Source organism: Trichomycterus rosablanca, chromosome 7, assembly GCF_030014385.1.
Source record: "Trichomycterus rosablanca isolate fTriRos1 chromosome 7, fTriRos1.hap1, whole genome shotgun sequence".
NCBI lineage: Eukaryota > Metazoa > Chordata > Actinopteri > Siluriformes > Trichomycteridae > Trichomycterus > Trichomycterus rosablanca.
Window position 1 is genome coordinate 21572556 of NC_085994.1, and position 19940 is coordinate 21592495.

The following is a 19940-nucleotide window of genomic DNA, read 5'->3' on the forward strand; positions in this document are numbered from 1 at the left end:
CACCAGCAGCTGACATGGCACCCCAGACCATCACTGACTGTGGGTACTTGACACTGGACTTCAGGCATTTTGGCATTTCCTTCTCCCCAGTCTTCCTCCAGACTCTGGCACCTTGATTTCCGAAAACAGTACTTTGGACCACTGAGCAACAGTCCAGTGCTGCTTCTCTGTAGCCCAGGTCAGGCGCTTCTGCCGCTGTTTCTGGTTCAAAAGTGGCTTGACCTGGGGAATGCGGCACCTGTAGCCCATTTCCTGCACACGCCTGTGCACGGTGGCTCTGGATGTTTCTACTCCAGACTCAGTCCACTGCTTCCGCAGGTCCCCCAAGGTCTGGAATCGGCCCTTCTCCACAATCTTCCTCAGGGTCCGGTCACCTCTTCTCGTTGTGCAGCGTTTTCTGCCACACTTTTTCCTTCCCACAGACTTCCCACTGAGGTGCCTTGATACAGCACTCTGGGAACAGCCTATTCGTTCAGAAATTTCTTTCTGTGTCTTACCCTCTTGCTTGAGGGTGTCAATGATGGCCTTCTGGACAGCAGTCAGGTCGGCAGTCTTACCCATGATTGCAGTTTTGAGTAATGAACCAGGCTGGGAGTTTTTAAAAGCCTCAGGAATCTTTTGCAGGTGTTTAGAGTTAATTCGTTGATTCAGATGATTAGGTTAATAGCTCGTTTAGAGAACCTTTTCATGATATGCTAATTTTTTGAGATAGGAATTTTGGGTTTTCATGAGCTGTATGCCAAAATCATCAGTATTAAAACAATAAAAGACCTGAAATATTTCAGTTGGTGTGCAATGAATCTAAAATATAGGAAAGTTTAATTTTTATCATTACATTATGGAAAATAATGAACTTTATCACAATATGCTAATTTTTTGAGAAGGACCTGTATATATATATATATATATATATATATATATATATATATACTGTATATATACAGTGAGGAAAATAAGTATTTGATCCTCTGCTGATTTTGTAAGTTTACCCCCTTACAAAGACTTGAGATCATTGACAAGCTCCTCCCGTGTAATTCTGGACTGACCTCACCTTTCTCAGAATCATTCTTACCCCACCAGGTGAGATCTTGCATGGAGCTCCAGAGTGAGGGTGATTGACTGTGATCTTTTATTTCTTCCATTTTCGAATTATCGCACCAACAGTGGTCTCTTTCTCACCAAGCTTCTTGCTGATGGTCTTGTAGCCCATTCCAGCCTTGTGCAGGTCTACAATCTTGTCACTGACGTCCTTTGACAACTCTTTGGTCTTGCCCATGGTGGTCGAGGGATTTGAATGGAAGAAACTGATTCTGTGACAGGAGTCTTTTATACAGGGACAGGACTAATTTGTGTGCCTTTTGTGCACATAACCGGTCTGTGGGGCTCAGAATTCTTGCTGGTCGGTAGGGGATCAAATACTTATTTCCCTTAATTAAATACAAATTAATTTATAACTTTTATTTAATGTTTTTTTTTTCTGTATTTTTTGTTGATATTCTGTCTCTCTCTGTTAAAATAAACCTTCCATAAAAATTATAGACTGTTCAAGTCTTTGTAAGGGGGTAAACTTACAAAATCAGCAGGGGATCAAATACTTATTTTCCCCACTGTATATACATACACAGTGAGTGAACATTTGCGCAGCGGACGGTGTTTTTCTGGTGTTTTCAATATTAAAATGGCCCCAAATAAGGTGCAGAGAGAGCGCAGAGCTGAGAAAATGAAAAAATCATTATGTGTTGTTGTATAATTACTCCTGCCATTAGCTGTCACTGTGTATCAGACAGAGGGGACAGTGAGTGAGAGAGAAGAAGGAAGTCGCTGAGTGAAGTATTCTTTCTTTCGTGCAATTACACCTACAAAATACAATACTGTTGAAATAAAGAAGGAAATAATAGAGAAATATGAGAGTTATTGTTGTTTCTGCTAAATACAATGATTTAATATACACTCATCAGCCATAACATTAAAACCACCTCTTTGTTTCTACACTCACTGTCCATTTTATTAGCTCCACTTTCGTTCTTCAATGGTCAGGACCCCCACAGTACCACCACAGAGTAGGTATTATTTAGGTGGTGGATCATTCTCAGCAATGCAGTGACAATGACATGGTGGTGGTGTGTTAGTGTGTGTTGTGCTGGTATGAGTGGATCAGACACAGCAGTGCTGCTGGAGTTTTTAAATACCGTGTCCACTCACTGTCCACTCTATTAGACACTCCTACCTAGTTGGTCCACCTTGTAGATGTAAAGTCAGAGACGATCGCTGCTGTTTGAGTTGGTCATCTTCTAGACCTTCATCAATGGTCACAGGATGCCGCCCACAAGGCACTGTTGGCTGGATATATTTTTGGTTGGTGGCTATTCTCAGTCTGGCAGTGACAGTGAGGTGTTTAAAACCCAAATAACACCCAAATAATACCTACTCTGTAGTGTTCCTGGGAGAGTCCTGACCATTGAAGAACAGCATGAAAGGGGGCTAACAAAGCATGCAGAGAAACAGATGGACTACAGTCAGTAATTGTAGAACTACAAACTGCTTCTATATGGTCAGTGGAGCTGATAAAATGGACAGTGAGTGTAGAAACAAGGAGGTGGTTTTAATGTTATGGCTGATCAGTGTAAAACCGTAAAATTTTGCATCAACCAGCACAGTCCTTTTAAATCATTTAGAAATCATAGCTGATAAGCTATGATCTATGCATATTAACTTAAAAACAGCTTAGACCAGCACAACCAACATAATAAAAAAATAGCTTAGATGCATCTTTAAAAACAGCATGACAACCATAAATTTACTCAAAAGAGAAAGCTTTAATCAGCATGACTAATAAATGTTGCTGTAAAGCATCTTAAACCAGTATGACAAGCATACATTTAGCTTAAAGCAGCTTAGATTAGCATGACCAGCATACATTAAGCATAAGAAAAACTTTTTAGGAAAAGCCAGCATAAATATACAATTAAAACAGATTAAATGAGTACCAGCTTAAGTTTAGAGTTAAAATGGCTAACAAATTGGCAAGCATTAAGCACTAATTAGCATAAAAGTCTAAGGGGTTGGCTAGCACAAAATTCGGTTAACATTAGATAGATAGATAGATAGATAGATAGATAGATAGATAGATAGATAGATAGATAGATAGACAGACAGACAGACAGACAGACAGACAGACAGACAGACAGACAGACAGACAGACAGACAGACAGACAGACAGACAGACAGACAGACAGACAGACAGATAGATAGATAGATAGATAGATAGATAGATAGATAGATAGATAGATAGATACAGTGGGGGAAATAAGTATTTGATCCCCTGCTGATTTTGTAAGTTTAACCCCTTACAAAGACTTGAACAGTCTATAATTTTTATGGAAGGTTTATTTTAACAGAGAGAGACAGAATATCAACAAAAAATCCAGAAAAAAAACATTAAATAAAAGTTATAAATTAATATGTATTTAATTAAGGGAAATAAGTATTTGATCCCCTACCAACCAGCAAGAATTCTGACCCCCACAGACCGGTTATGTGCCCATGAGGCACACAAATTAGTCCTGTCCCTGTATAAAAGACTCCTGTCACAGAATCAGTTTCTTCTGTTCAAATCTCTCGACCACCATGGGCAAGACCAAAGAGCTATCAAAGGACGTCAGGGACAAGATTGTAGACCTGCACAAGGCTGGAATGGGCTACAAGACCATCAGCAAGAAGCTTGGTGAGAAAGAGACCACTGTTGGAGCGATAATTCGAAAATGGAAGAAATAAAAGATCACAGTCAATCACCCTCACTCTGGAGCTCCATGCAAGATCTCACCTCGTGGGGTAAGAATGATTCTGAGAAAGGTGAGGTCAGTCCAGAATTACACGGGAGGAGCTTGTCAATGATCTCAAGGGAGCTGGGAGCAGAGAAATGCTGGATATGACCCCAAGAACACCATTCCCACCGGGCATTTCTTTGCCTCCAAACACGGCGAGTGGAGTTGATGCCAAAGAGCTCAATTTTGGTCTCATCTGACCATATCACATTCTCCCAAGCTTTCTCTGAATCATTCAGGTGTTCATTGGCAAACTTCAGACGGGCCTGTACATGAGCCTTCTTGAGCAAAGGGACTTTGCGGGCACTGCAGGATCTCAATCCATTACGGCGAAGTGTGTTACTAATGGTTTTCTTGGTGACTGTGCTCCCAGCTCCCTTGAGATCATTGACGAGCTCCTCCCGTGTAATTCTGGACTGACCTCACCTTTCTCAGAATCATTCTTACCCCACCAGGTGAGATCTTGCATGGAGCTCTAGAGTGAGGGTGATTGACTGTGATCTTGTATTTCTTCCATTTTCGAATTATCGCACCAACAGTGGTCTCTTTCTCACCAAGCTTCTTGCTGATGGTCTTGTAGCCCATTCCAGCCTTGTGCAGGTCTACAATCTTGTCCCTGACCTCCTCTGATAGCTCTTTGGTCTTGCCCATGGTGGTCGAGGGATTTGAACGGAAGAAACTGATTCTGTGACAGGAGTCTTTTATACAGGGACAGGACTAATTTGTGTGCCTTTTGTGCACATAACCGGTCTGTGGGGGTCAGAATTCTTGCTTGTTGGTAGGGGATCAAATACTTATTTCCCTTAATTAAATACAAATTAATTTATAACTTTTATTTAATGTTTTTTTCTGGATTTTTTGTTGATATTCTGTCTCTCTCTGTTAAAATAAACCTTCCATAAAAATTATAGACTGTTCAAGTCTTTGTAAGGGGTTAAACTTACAAAATCAGCAGGGGATCAAATACTTATTTCCCCCACTGTAGATAGATAGATAGACTTCAAAACAATAGCTTCTGAAAACTCTAGTTTAAGTACCAGCAGTGGTAAGTGAAGTACTCCAGGTGGTACACCAGATGGAGCAAAAATGCTGTACGTACTGTAAATAGTAAAGTAAAACCCATATACAACATGTACATTTACATTGGGGGTGCACTAGTCAGTGCACTCTCAGAGCCTATGCCAAGTCTGGATAAAAATAGGAAGGGTTGCGTCAGGAAGTGCAGCCGGCATAAAAACTGTGCCAATATTAGGTTATGTGGACCAGAATGATCTAGTGTGGCAACCCCTACAATACAGGACCAAGAAAAACTATACATCGATTTCTATTTTATAAATATAGTAGTAATAAAGTAGTAGTGATATAGCCAAATTCAAACATTGAATTTATTGGTCTATACATTCACTTATTATACACCGACCAGACATAACATTATGACCACTGACAGGTTATGTGTTAAACACTGATTATCTCTTCATCACGGCACCTGTTAGTGGGTGGGGATATATTAGGCAGCAAGTGAACATTTAATCCTCAAACTTGATGTGTTAGAAGCAGGAAAAATGGGTGAGCGTAAGGATTTGAGTGAGTTTGACAAGGGCCAAATTGTGATGGCTAGACGACTGGGTCAGAGCATCTCCACAACTGCAGCTCTTGTGGGGTGTTCCCGGTCTGCAGTGGTCAGTTTTTATTAAAAGTGGTCCAAGGAAGGAACAGTGGTAAACCGGCAAGTGGGTCATGGGTGGCCAAGGCTGATGCACGTGGGGAGCAAAAACTGGCCCGTGTGGTCCGATCCAACAGACCAGCAACTGTAGTGTGATGCTTTGGGCAATGTTCTGCTGGGAAACCTTGGGTCCTGCCATCCATGTGGATAACCTGTACCACCTACCTAAGCATTGTTGCAGACCATGTACACCCTCTAATGGAAACAATATTCTCTGATGGCTGTGGCCTCTTTCAGCAGGATAATGCGCCCTTCCACAAAGCAATGAAAATGGTTCAGGAATGGTTTGAGGAGCACAACAACGAGTTTGAGGTGTTGACTTGGCCTCCAAATTCCCCAGATCTCAATCCAATTGAGCACCTGTGGGATGTGCTGGACAAACAAGTCCGATCCATGGAGGCCCCACATCACAACTTACAGGAGTTAAAGGATGTGCTGCTAACATCTTGGTGCCAGATACCACAGCACACCTTCAAGGGTCTAGTGGAGTCCATGCCTCGACGAGTCAGGGCTGTTTTGGCAGCAAAAGGGAGACCAACACAATATTAGGAAGGTGGTCATAATGTTATGCCTGATCGGTGTATACACACTAAAGATATCAGTGACTGATGATTGATTACACTGGACAACAATTTTTTGCCAAAGTTCTGTTTCCTTGAATTTTTTTGGTGATGGTGACAGACCCATTTGATCTGAACACAAATGTAGTTTCTGATTGTCTGTATCACATAGAAATTTTGAGAAACATGAGATTAACTTTACTGATTATAACACATTTAAATCTTATACGTGTCATTAGTTCAACTGAGCTAAAAGTGTTTTGCTGCTGATTTTCGTTTCTACTCAACATCTGGTGCATCTCGTATTAGTGTCCAGCAATAGTCAGCCAGCACTGACGGATTCCAGTGGCCTTGGTAACATTTTTCCATTGTGGCAATGTCTTGGTGAAAGCATTCGCCATGCTCATCACTTACTGCACCAAGATTAGGGAAGAAATGCAGGAAATGAATTTTCAGTGACGTTGCACTTCATCACTTTGTAAGCTTGAAGAAGGTTGTCACCCAGCTTGATGAAGTTTGGCGCTCGATAGTTGCAAAAAAAAAAAATTTCAACAACATCCTGGAATGATTTCCAAGTGATTTTCTCAGGTCTCACCACCAGCTCTTTGAACTGATCATTCATGATGTGTCGCATTTGTGGACCAACAGAAATGCCTTCACTAATCATGGTATCAGTTATTCTTGCGAACTCTTCTTGCTTTTTATTTGTTTGTTGCCTTTATAAAATTTTTCATCAGCCCGAGTTTTAAGTGAAGTGAATATCTTTTTTTTTTTGGGTTCACAAGTGGTTTATGTGCAATATTGTTCTGCCCTGGGGTCAAATTCTGATGAATTGGCCAGTTATTTTTAGTGTAATATGATTCTTCTTATGACTGTCCCAATTGCAAATGAAGCAGCAATACTTGGTATATCTGAGCTGCAATCAAAGAAGCAGTGCCACTGTAAATCTCCAGCTGTTTCAGTTGTAGTTGCTGTACTTGATGTGTTTAAACAACAGTTCCATGTTCTGGTATGTTTCCTTCATGTGTAAAGCATACCAACAGGTACTGAAGGATAGACATTGTCACTGTATAACAAGACAGCCTTGAGGCATGAATCAATAAAATGGTACGTGATAGGAAAAATTTGAGGTGATTTTTGTTATCAGCAGCTCAAAATACCTAAGACACACCCAAAAGTGTTCAAGAAACAAAATCTCTGTTGACCAGTGTTACCAAAAAAAAAGTCATGTTTAGTTAGCACTTTTGATAAACTACATTTAACTGGTTCTGCTCACTGTGTTTAAGTTCATCTTACCATGGAGTTCACAACATTAGGCTGTTTTTGATTAAATAAAGCACAAGGACTAGACGTTTTATATTTTAATGAGATGCTACAAGCTTGTTGGTGATCGGTCAACCGTTTATTAATAACGGTCGGTTGAATGACCTTAAAACCATCAACTAATGTCACTTGAGTAAAGTTACACAGCCAAAAAAAAGATCAAGCAAAGGTCATCTAGGTAAAGATCAAACCCAGAACCTTGCTACTGTATATCTGTAACACCATCCTCAGAATCCACTGTCCAATAGTTGAGGCGGTTAATGTAGGAAAAGCACTCTGGATTAGGCCTGCAGAATTTAATGGAAGCTGGGCATACGCATGGCACTCAAAATAATGAGGTAAAAGCTTGTTGTTGAATAGGTTCTGATCTTTACTCTATTAAACACTGTAAGCTCTATTGGGCAGAGTGGTCACTGTCTTCGGTTCACATAGATTGTGCTGTTTAAAGTACTTATATAGTATTAAGTATCTAGTATATAGTAGTATACTAATAAAGTAGTAGTATTTTTACCTTAGTCACTTAGTAACCTGAGTGTAATGTCTCTGGAGCCCACTCTTGAAGCATTACCACAAAGCAGAGCAGTTTGGGACTCTACTTTGGGACATTACTTATTTAAGCCTAGGAACAGTTTAAACCTAAAGTATCTTGGGAAAACCTACATGGACACATCAGAGGCATAGATCAAATTGTAAGTCTTTTGTCCAGTTAGTCCTGATCTTTGTTCTGTTCAGAAACAATTAGTTATTTCCTAAAACAAGGCTTTACTGAGACTATGTATGCCAGTGGGTCACCTAAGACGCATATACACCAATCAGCCATAACGTTAAAACCACCTTCTTGTTTCTACACTCACTGTCCATTTTATCAGCTCCTCTTACCATATAGAAACACTTTGTAGTTCTACAATTACTAACTGTAGTCTATCAGTTTCTTTGCATGCTTTGTTAGCCCCCTTTCATGCTGTTCTTCAATGGTCAGGACCCCCTCAGGACCACTACAGAGTAGGTATTATTTGGGTGGTGGATCATTCTCAACACTGCAGTGACAATGACATGGTGGTGGTGTGTTAGTGTGTGTTGTGCTGGTATGAGTGGATAAGACAGCAGCACTGATGGAGTTTTTACCTCACCTCACTGTTACTGCTGGACTGAGAATAGTCCACCAACTAAAAATATATCCAGCCAACAGCGCCCTGTGGGGAGCGTCCTCTGACCACTGATAAAGGTCCAGAAGATGACCAACTCAAACAGCAGCAACAGATGACCGGTTGTCTCTGACTTTACATCTACAAGGTGGACCAACTAGGTAGGAGTGTCTAATAGAGTGGATAGTGAGTGGACACGGTAGTGCTGCTGTGTCTGATCCACTCATACCAGCACAACACACACTAACACACCACCACCATGTCATTGTCACTGCAGTGCTGAGAATGATCCACCACCTAAATAATACCTGCTCTGTGTAGTCCTATGGGGGTCCTGACCATTGGAGAACAGGGTGAAGACAGGCTAAAACTGTATGTAGAGAAACAGATGGACTAATTGTAGAACTACAAAGTGTTTCTATATGGTAAGTGGAGCTGATAAAAAGGACAGTGAGTGTAGAAACAAGGAGGTGGTCATAATGTTATGGCTGATCAGTGTAAAGTGGGGCCATAACTCTGACAGCACTAGTAAAAATGCTTTTTTTCCACAAACCTTAATGCAACAACTACATTAAGACCAAAAAAGATGAAGTGCTGTCTGTTACCACCTTATTTCCACAGTCACCTGACCTAATCCCTACTGAACATTTATGAGAGCACTAGAACACAGAAACAGCCAAGCATTCAGTAACATTACAAGATGCTCTTTGGAATATTGTGAAATCATGCTGGAATAACATGGTTCATTAGATTTTGCATCCATGCCAACTCCAGCTCTGCATTATTACAAAAATACACTTCCTGGCAACTTTTGTAAAGCTAAATTATTTTAAAAGCTTTTATAATAGCTGTACTGGACTTCTACAACACCAACACTACCTGCTGCACCACCCAGAGAAGGGAGGACAAAAATTTGGTAGCCTAGTGGGTAGAGCTTTGGTCTATCCACTGAAAGGTTAAGAGTTTGAATCCCAGCTCTGCCATGCAGCCACTGTTGGGACCTTGAGCAAAACCCTTTCTGCTCCAGGGGCGCCGTACAATGGCTGACCCTGCGCTCTGACCCCAGCTTCCAAACAAGCTGGGATACGCGAAGAAAGAATTTTGTTGTGCTGTACATATGTATACACCGACCAGGCATAACATTATGACCACTGACAGGTTATGTGAATAACACTGATTATCTCTTTATCATGGCACCTGTTAGTGGGTGGGATATATTAAGCAGCAAGTGAACATTTTATCCTCAAACGATGTGTTAGAAGCAGGAAAAATGGGCAAGTGTAAGGATTTGAGCAAGTTTGACAAGGGCCAAATTGTGATGGCTAGATGACTGGGTCGGAGCATCTCCAAAGCTACAGCTCTTGTGGGGTGTTCCCGGTCTGCAGTGGTCAGTGTCTGTCAGAAATGGTCCAAGGAAGGAACAGTAGTAAACCAGCGACAAGGTCATGGGCGGCCAAGGCTCATTGATGCACGTGGGGAGTGAAGGCTGGCCCGTGTGGTCCGATACAACAGATGAGCTACTGTAGCTCAAATTGCTGAAGAAGTTAATGCTGGTTCTGATAGAAAGGTGTCACAATACACAGTGCACCGCAGTTTGTTGCGTATGGGGCAGCAAAAGGGGGACCAACTCAATATTAGGAAGGTGGTCATAATGTTACGCCTGATCGGTGTATGTATCTATGACAAATAAAGGCTTTCTATTCTATTCTAATAGCTGTACTGGACATCTACAACACCAACACAGAGAGGACAAAAATTTTGCTTACCATCTTTAAGCAGGTGTGTATAGATGAGTGCCAGCAGAAGCAGGCAGCAGAGAGAAGCGCCTCCACCGACGCACAGCGCCCGCAGCCCAGCCTGCATCCTCCCCCACCCCCCGTCCCCTTAAAACACTCCTGATGTAGTGGATTACCACCAAATCACACAGTACTGAGTAAATGCCATGAATGAGTCCATGTAGACAGGATCCAAGGAGGGGAAAGAAAACTCAAACGATGTGGAGAAGCAACACCGGTGCAATACTAGTGAGATCCCTTAATGCATTGAAGAATGTTAAAAGCAGTTTCAATAGTCCTGCAGTTTCTCATTTACTGGGCCAAGGTCAGGAGTTTAAAGCAGCCATGGTTAGAAAGGTAGACAAACACAATATCCACATACACTTGACAGGGTTTAGAAGCAAAGAGGTTGCGTAGGTAGGCTTTAATGTTAAAAAATCCAGATCTGGTCCAAAAGACGTGCTGCTGGTGTTTACTGCTCTCCAAAAAGATTACACTCCATTCGTCTTAATCCCATCATCTTATAATGGAAAGGCCAGGTCTGTGGGGAAAAGATATAGAGAGAGACTGAGTGAGTGAACGAGAGGGTGAGTAATAACAAATGAGGCTGTGATGTTAAAAGGAATACTGAACGTTTCTTAAAGGAATACTCAGAGTTTTGATCTAATCTCTAGCTACATCATTTCATATCATGCACAGTGATTACAAAATGTAATTAGTTGTTGGTTTTAATGTTTTGTATTTACAAGAAACTGTTACTCTAAGTACTATACATTTCTGTATTTAATACATATTTTATAATTAACCATCATTAAGTTCAAAATTAAGTAGATAACTTTTACATTTAAATAAAAAATCAAAGCACACAATGTAAACAAAGCAATTGCAATTTAGTCACATTTAAGTCCACCTACAGACAATAGATATTGGCCCCAGGTGGTTAAGGTACTGTTCCAGTAATCAGAAGGTTGCCGGTTCAAGCCCCATCACTGCCAGGTTGTTACTGTTGGGCTCTTGAGCAAGGCCCTTAACCCTCAATTGCTTAGATTGTACAATATCACAACTGTAAGTCACTTTGTATTAAAGTATCTGCTAAATGCCGAAAATGTAAATGTAAATGCCACAATTGGCAGTGTCTGCAGCAGACACAATTGGAAAAGTATAAATAAAATAGAAAAAAAGAATATAGGTAATGCAGATGCTAACATAACACATAAACACATTTAATTTTAATAGTATAGTAGTCTAGTGTAAATGAATGTGTAAAAGGATTAAGAATACCTGCTAAACTATGCTATAGGACTGTATGGGTACATGCAGTCAGCTACACAATCACCAATAAATTGTGTGCACTATAGAAGCGCAATGCTGTGAGGACTTTGTTACTGTTTATCATAAAATTGCAGTTAGATCCTCAGCAGTATATTAGTATTTTGACAATGAAATCCACACCATTAAACTGTATAGTTCAAGAAACAACTGATTTTTACACTCTTGATGCTATTACCACCATCAAAACTGTTGACATTGAATTAATAATGTTGGCTTCACCTTTGAGATGAACAAGTGGGTTTAGTCTTTATCCTAACGTATTAGCAAGTATGTAAGCATTAACTGTACCCAACTTTACCAAATGCCATTTGAACTACAGTACTTAGCCACACATTTTACCTCACAAAATGGTATCAAATCACATTCTACCATACTAAGCAGGTTTAAAGTAGAAATCCACTTTTTATTTTTGTCTTGTGAATTTGCATGGTGGTACGGTATGTAGAGTGGGTGCCACAAAGCAACATAGGTCCTTGAAACCTGAGTCTGATCTTTCTCTTAGCTTACTATCTTTAAGGAATTTTGCATGTTTTCACCATGTCCATGATGGTTTGCTCCGAGTGCTCCGAATTGCTTTGCTGAATTGTCCTAGGCCTTGACGTGTGAGTAAATGTGAATGTCTAAGCTGCCCTTAGCAGTTTCGCACCTACTGCGACCCAGACCAAGATGAATTGGTAACTGAAAAGTACACCATAAATGATGTGTCCCAATAATTTAGAAGAATGCCTTTATTTGTCATATATAAATATACAGGTGTACAGTACAAGGAAATGTTTTCTTCGCATATCCCAGCTTGTTTGGATGCTGGGGTCTGAGCGCAGGGTCAGCCATATTATGGCACCCCTTAAGGGTTAAGGGCCTTGCTCAAGGGCCCAACAGCGGCTGCATGGGATTGATAGTCCGAAGTTCTATCCACTAAGCTACCACTGTCCCCATAGTCACATATGTCAGTCTTTCTTTTGTAAACAGTGTGGCAAAATGTACACAATTTAAATAAAAAAATAACCTGTTAAATAACAATAATCCACATACTTCCATACTTAATAGTACGTTGGAAACAGTACTTCAACTAACCTAACAAGACACTACGTACCAGTACTAACACAAATACTTTAATCCAGCTATACAAAATAGTATGAATCACTGTGTACAAGTCGACGTAGTAAGAATCTATCTGCATGATAAACTCATGATAGTATGCAACAGTAGCATCCTATAGTCATTAAAAAAATAATGAACTTATTAAATTAAATAATGCACAGTATTGCATCTGCAGACTTCTGACGCACTAAAAGCTGTAAACTCGCAATCTACCATACTCATTAGTGCGTGAAAATAATAGTACGCCACCCATGCGCATAACTACCCGCATACTAACATACTAAACAGTATTTAAAAACAGCACGACACCCTGTAGGTTACATGTTTAACACATAAGCTCCTATTTTCTTAAACAGTGTCTGTATCAGTTTTCGTCCTGTTTGCAGCAAAAATGCAGCGAGGTTGTTGTTACATATTTACTCCTAGACAGTTTATATAGGATTTAAGAAATAAAACACATTTGTGGATCTTCTCCTCAGGACACCTGAAAGCTCTTTTAAACTTAATGCTTAGGTCCAGCAGATCTAATTTAGATCAGATCAGATTAAAACCGAGCAGATCAGCGTCTCTGATGAATGCAACAGATACACACAGTACAGTACAGCAGCTTTTAACCTGAATATACCAGCCATTCATTCATCTATATGAGAGCGTGTTCACTTTTAACGAATAGAGCCGAGAAAGAACGAATTAAAACGAATAAGAACGAAAAGAAGCGAATAACTTACCGGAATCAGTGAGAGGAGAGTTGCGGTAGTTAGTGCTGTAGTGGTGATGGTGAGAATGTGAATGTAGCGGATCTGAAGCAGCTGCATCTCTCTCTCTCTCTCTCTCTCTCTCTCTCTCACTCTTCTTAATCCTCCCGTTTTTCCTCACTCATCACTCCCTTGTTTCTAATGCCATCTCTTTTCTTTATTTATTTTTTGTCCTCCCTATATTCGGTATATCTCTCCTTTACTTGGTGGTTCTTGTGCATCCCATGATTTCCTCCTGTTTTTATGCCATACAGCACTTTCTCCCTTAATCCTTTGGTTTTACCTTCATTTCCCCTCCTGCTGTCTCTCTCTGTCCTTCATTTAACTCTCTCATTCTCATAACTTTCTTTCTTTTTTGAAAGCACTTGATCAATTCTTTCAGATGCATAGTGCACTCACCTTGCATTGCCTAAAGCCTCCATTATTTATTTATTCATGACAGCTATTGTTGTATTTTACTTTATTTTATTTATTATTGTTGTTTTATATATATATATATATATATATATATATATATATATATATATATATACTGTATATAAACTGTATATATAAACATACATACTGATCATACCATACCACCTCCTTGTTTCTACACTCACTATCCATTTTATCAGCTCCACTTACCATATAGAAGCACTTTGTAGTTCTACAATTGACTGTAGTCCATCTGTTTCTCTGCATGCTTTGTTAGCCCCCTTTCATGCTGTTCTTCAATGGTCAGGACTTTCCCAGGACCACTACAGAGTAGATGTTATTTGGGTGGTGGGTCATTCTCAGCACTGCAGTGACACTCACATGGTGGTGGTATGTTAGTATGTGTTGTGCTGGTATGAGTGGATCAGACACAGCAGCGCTGAGAATATATCCAGCCAACAGCACCCTGTGGGCAGCGTCCTGTGACCACTGATGAAGGTCTAGAAGATGACCAACTCAAACAGCAGCAATAGATGAGCGATTGTCTCTGACTTTACATCTACAAGGTGGACCAACCAGGTAGGAGTGTCTAATAGAGTGGACAGTGAATGGACATGGTATTTAAAAACTCCAGCTGTGCGACTGTGTCTGATCCACTCATACCAGCACAACACACACTAACACACCACCACCATGTCAGTGTCACTGCAGTGCTGAGAGTGATCCACCACCTAAATAATACCTGCTCTGTGGCGGTCCTGACCATTAAAGAACAGGGTGAAAGCAGACTAAAAAGGTATGTAGTGAAATAGATGGACTACAGTCAGTAATTGTAGAACTACAAAGTGCTTCTATATGGTAAGAGGAGCAGATAAAATGGACGATGTGTGTAGAAACAAAGAGGTGGTTTTAATGTTATGGCTGATTGGTGTGTGTGTGTGTGTGTGTGTGTGTGTGTGTGTGTGTGTGTGTGTGTGTGTATATATATATATACACACTGGTGCTGGTCATAAAATTAGAATATCATGAAAAAGTTGATTTATTTCAGTAATTCCATTCAAAAAGTGAAACTATTATATATATTCATATATATATATATATATATATATATATATATATATTCATTCATTACACACAGACTGATATATTTCAAATGTTTATTTCTTTTAATGTTGATGATTATAACTGACAACTAATGAAAACCCCAAATTCAGTATCTCAGAAAATTAGAATATTACTTAAGACCAATTCAAAAAAAGGATTTTTAGAAATGTTGGCCAACTGAAAAGTATGAACATGAAAAGTATGAGCATGTACAGCACTCAATACTTAGTTGGGGCTCCTTTTGCCTGGATTACTGCAGCAATGCGGCGTGGCATGGAGTCCATCAGTCTGTGGCACTGCTCAGGTGTTATGAGAACCCAGGTTGCTCTGATAGTGGCATTCAGCTCTTCTGAATTGTTGGGTCTGGCGTATCGCATCTTCCTCTTCACAATACCCCATAGATTTTCTATTGGGTTAAGGTCAGGCGAGTTTGTCGGCCAATTAAGAACAGGGATACCATGGTCCTTAAACCAGGTACTGGTAGCTTTGGCACTGTGTGCAGGTGCCAAGTCCTGTTGGAAAATGAAATCTGCATCTCCATAAAGTTGGTCAGCAGCATGAAGTGCTCTAAAACTTCCTGGTAGACGGCTGCTTTGACCTTGGACCTCAGAAAAGACAGTGGACCAACACCAGCAGATGACATGGCACTCCAAACCATCACTGACTGTGGAAACTTTACACTGGACCTCAAGCAACGTGGATTCTGTGCCTCTCCTCTCTTCCTCCAGACTCTGGGACCTTGATTTCCAAAGGTAATGCAAAATTTACTTTCATCAGAGAACATAACTTTGGACCACTCAGCAGTCCTTTTTGTCTTTAGCCCAGGCGAGACGCTTCTGACGCGGTCTCTTGTTCAAGAGTGGCTTGACACAAGGAATGCGACAGCTGAAACCCATGTCTTGCATACGTCTGTGCGTGGTGGTTCTTGAAGCACTGACTCCAGCTGCAGTCCACTCTTTGTGAATCTCCCCCACATTTTTGAATGGGTTTTGTTTCACAATCCTCTCCAGGGTGCGGTTATCCCTATTGCTTGTACACTTTTTTCTACCACATCTTTTCCTTCCCTTCGCCTCTCTATTAATGTGCTTGGACACAGAGCTCTGTAAACAGCCAGCCTCTTTAGCAATGACCTTTTGTGTCTTGCCCTCCTTGTGCAAGGTGTCAATGGTCGTCTTTTGGACAACTGTCAAGTCAGCAGTTTTCCCCATGATTGTGTAGCCTACGGAACTAGACTGAGAGACCATTTAAAGGCCTTTGCAGGTGTTTTTAGTTAATTAGCTGATTAGAGTGTGGCACCAGGTGTCTTCAATATTGTACCTTGTCACAATATTCAAATTTTCTGAGATACTGAATTTGGGGTTTTCATTAGTTGTCAGTTATAATCATCAACATTAAAAGAAATAAACATTTGAAATATATCAGTCTGTGTGTAATGAATGAATATAATATACAATTTTTCATTTTTTGAATGGAATGATATTCTAATTTCATGACCAGCACCAGTATATATATATATATATATTATACACATGCATACACACACTTTTTTAGTGGATACTCTACGAACGCATACTTTTATAAGCATATTTCAATTTTCATTAGAAAATTGCATTAAATATTTCTATTCTGCTTACACAATAATGTACGTGTACACCCCTCCTAAATATTGAGTGTAGTGTTTTAGCTACAATTATTACTAACGTGTATTAAATCAAATATATCAATATTAAATACTTGGTGGCATTAATTTGAGAAAGTCATTTTCCTTGTTTCAGCATGACTGTTTTCCTATACAGAGTACTATGCAGATATGGTACAACTTTGGTAAGAACTGGACAATCATTTGTGAGCCAGACTTTCTAGTCCAATAGTTCCAGACTTTACAAACATTTATTATTAGACTCAAATTCTCACTGACACAATGCTCAGTTTTTAGATTAATGTACACTGTAGCCACAAAGGGGAAGGGGGGCATTGGAGGGCATATTAATGAAAATGGTTTTGAAATAGTATTATCAATCAACAAGCTCATGATCATGTGTCTACTTACTTTTGGCAATCTAACACAGCAAAGTATGGCTTAAATGTGCTCTCTTTTTACCTCTTTTTTCCCTCTCTTCTGTCTTTATTTGTATTTCTCTATTGCTCTTTGATTTTTCATGTACACCAGTTTCAGTGCCTGCACTTTTTATAACTCCGGTTTGACAGTAATTATGTCTATTTTATGCTCTCTCTTTATTAGCTCATAATGAAGTCATCATGGGTCAGCATGCAATATCAAATAATAGCATGTGATCTAATTGTCCCCAGAAGCTGCTTTTATGTTACCTTCCTTATGCATAATATATATATATATATATATATATATGGTGTTTACAATTGCTCAGGAATGGTATTAGGAACATGTCAAAGTTCTAGGTGTTGAACTGGCCTCCAAATACCCCAGATCTGAATCCCATATAGTATCTGTGCGATCCGCTGGACAAAAATATCCATGGAGACCCCACTTCTGCTGCTAATATTATGGTGCCAGTACAACAGGACACCTTTAGAGGTCTTGTGGAGTCCATGTATTGATGGGACAGGGGGAGTTTTTAGCACAAGAGGAAGATTTTTTTATGTTATGGCTGATGTGTACTTTTTTGCTGATACTTGTAAGTGCATAGCTAAATGGCATGTTGTGTGTAAATTAAAAGTAGTTATTTGCTTTAAAATGTGTAAAATCAAAAGGACAAATTACTTTTTCTCCAGTGTAAATACAGAGGAAGTATTACTATCCTCCTCTCTTTACTTTTGACAAGTTTTGTTACGTGTCCCTCTGTTCCAGTTAATCTGAGTCCTTTACAACCTAATAAGGTCACTCACCTTCAGTCTATAGATAGTAACTTACTGTTTCTGGAGACAGTGATCAATTTGAAACACATCCCCAGTGATTCCAGTGAAAGCTAGAGAACTGGAATGCGCCAGCCATCTGTGCAGCCAATAAAGCTGCAGTTTGTGGACCGTGCTGTCAAGATTTAGGGCCCTACTGATGCCACTTCATCTTTTGAATGACCACCATTAAAACTTCCCGCTTGTAGTGCATCATATCAATAATTCAGTGCCTGACCAGTGGGTACAGACTCTCAGTGATATCAACAGCGTAACGCGTGGTCCCTCTCCTGCAATATGGCACTATGAGGAGAGAGATGGTGGGTCTGACAGGGCTAATCATCAGCTGAAACGTATAAACCGAAACCCCATGATGGCAATGGCTTAGTAATTAAGTGACATAAGCTGAAAGTCAGTGTGAGTGACTACGGGATAGGAAGAAGACCTTTGGTGTGTCAGACGATTAAAAACCTTCAAGGGATAACAAAACGTTTGTGCCATAAATTACCCTGTAGACAAACATCCTTCATTTTAATGGCATAGAACAGATGACAAGTGCATTCTTCAACTTAGGCACAGGTGCAGTGTTAGTGTCAGAGAGGACACAACTTGATCTCTGTCACTGTATAGGACATATGAACAGGTATGAGGACACCCAAAGCTCACATCTAAGTCAGACTCCATGAATAACACACTCTAAGACCATGCAAAGTCATGTAAAATTGTAACAGTCTCCACTTGTCCATGCAGAGCAAGAATTCTCTTCTGTTCCAAGCATTACTAAACTTAGGCACTGGTGCAGGGTTATCCAGTTAGCCCTTTTCGATCACGGAAAAGGGGTTGCTTAGGGCTGACATCAAGACTTTTGGCAAGCCAATCAAGTTCTTTCATATATACACCGACTAGGCATAACATTATGACCACTGACAGGTGAAGTGAATAACTGGTTATCTCTTCTTCAAGTCACCTGTTAGTGGGTGTGATATATTAGGCAGCAAGTGAACATTTTATCCTTAAAGTTGATGTGTTAGAAGCAGTTCAAATGGGCAACGTAAGGAGTTTCACAAGGGCCAAATTGTGATGGCTAGACGACTGGGTCAGAGTATCTCCAAAACTGCAGCTCTAGTGGGGTGTTCCCGGTCTGCAGTGGTCAGTATCTAACAAAACTGGTCCAAGGAAGGATTTGTTTGTTTGTTAGAATTTTTACGTCATGTTCTACACTTTGGCCACATTCATGACAGGAACAGCAGTTCATCTTCACACAAGGTTAATCAGTTCACAAGATTATATCGAACACAGTCATGGACAATTTAGCATCTCCAATTCACCTCACTTGCATGTTTTTGGACTGTGGGAGGAAACCGGAGCACCCGGAGTAAACCCATGCAGACACGGGGAGAACATGCAAACTCCACACAGAAAGGACCCAGACCCACCTGGGGATCGAACCCAGGACCTTCTTGCTGTGAGGCGACAGTGCTACCCTCTTAGCCACCGTGCTGCCCCCAAGGAAGGAACAGTGGTAAACCAGCGACAGGGTAATGGGCTGCCAAGGCTCATTGATACACGTGGGGAGCGAAGGCTGGCCGAGCTACTGTAGCTCAGATTGCTGAAGAAGTTAATGCTGGTTCTGATAGAAAGGTGTCAGAATACACAGTGCATCACAGTTTGTTGTGTATGGGGCTGCATAGGCCCCACCTCACAACTTACAGGAGTTAAAGGATCTGCTGCTAACATCTTGGTGCCAGATACCACAGCACACCTTCAGGGGTCTAGTGGAGTCCATGCCTCGATGGGTCAGGGCTGTTTTGGCAGCAAAAGGGGGATCAGCACAATATTAGGAAGGTGGTCATGTTGTGCCTGATCGGCAGAGGTGGAAGATAACAAGTACGTTTACTCGCGTTACTGTAATTGAGTAGTTTTTTTGTGTACTTTTACTTTTTAAAGTAGATTTTACAACCTGTAATTTTACTTTTACTTAAGTATGTTTTGTATTACGAATTGTAATTC

The 19940-nt window shown here is 40.4% G+C and overlaps 1 protein-coding gene across 1 annotated transcript in view; it reads right to left on the reverse strand.

The window, feature by feature from the left end:
- tafa5l (TAFA chemokine like family member 5, like) overlaps window positions 1-10438 on the reverse strand; it is a 119063-nt gene extending 108625 nt beyond the window's left edge. The window contains exon 1 of the mRNA XM_062999137.1: window positions 10342-10438. Within this exon, the coding sequence (XP_062855207.1) occupies window positions 10342-10438 (97 nt within the window). The remainder of the gene's footprint in view (window positions 1-10341) is intronic.
- Between the last annotated feature and the right edge of the window lie 9502 nt (window positions 10439-19940).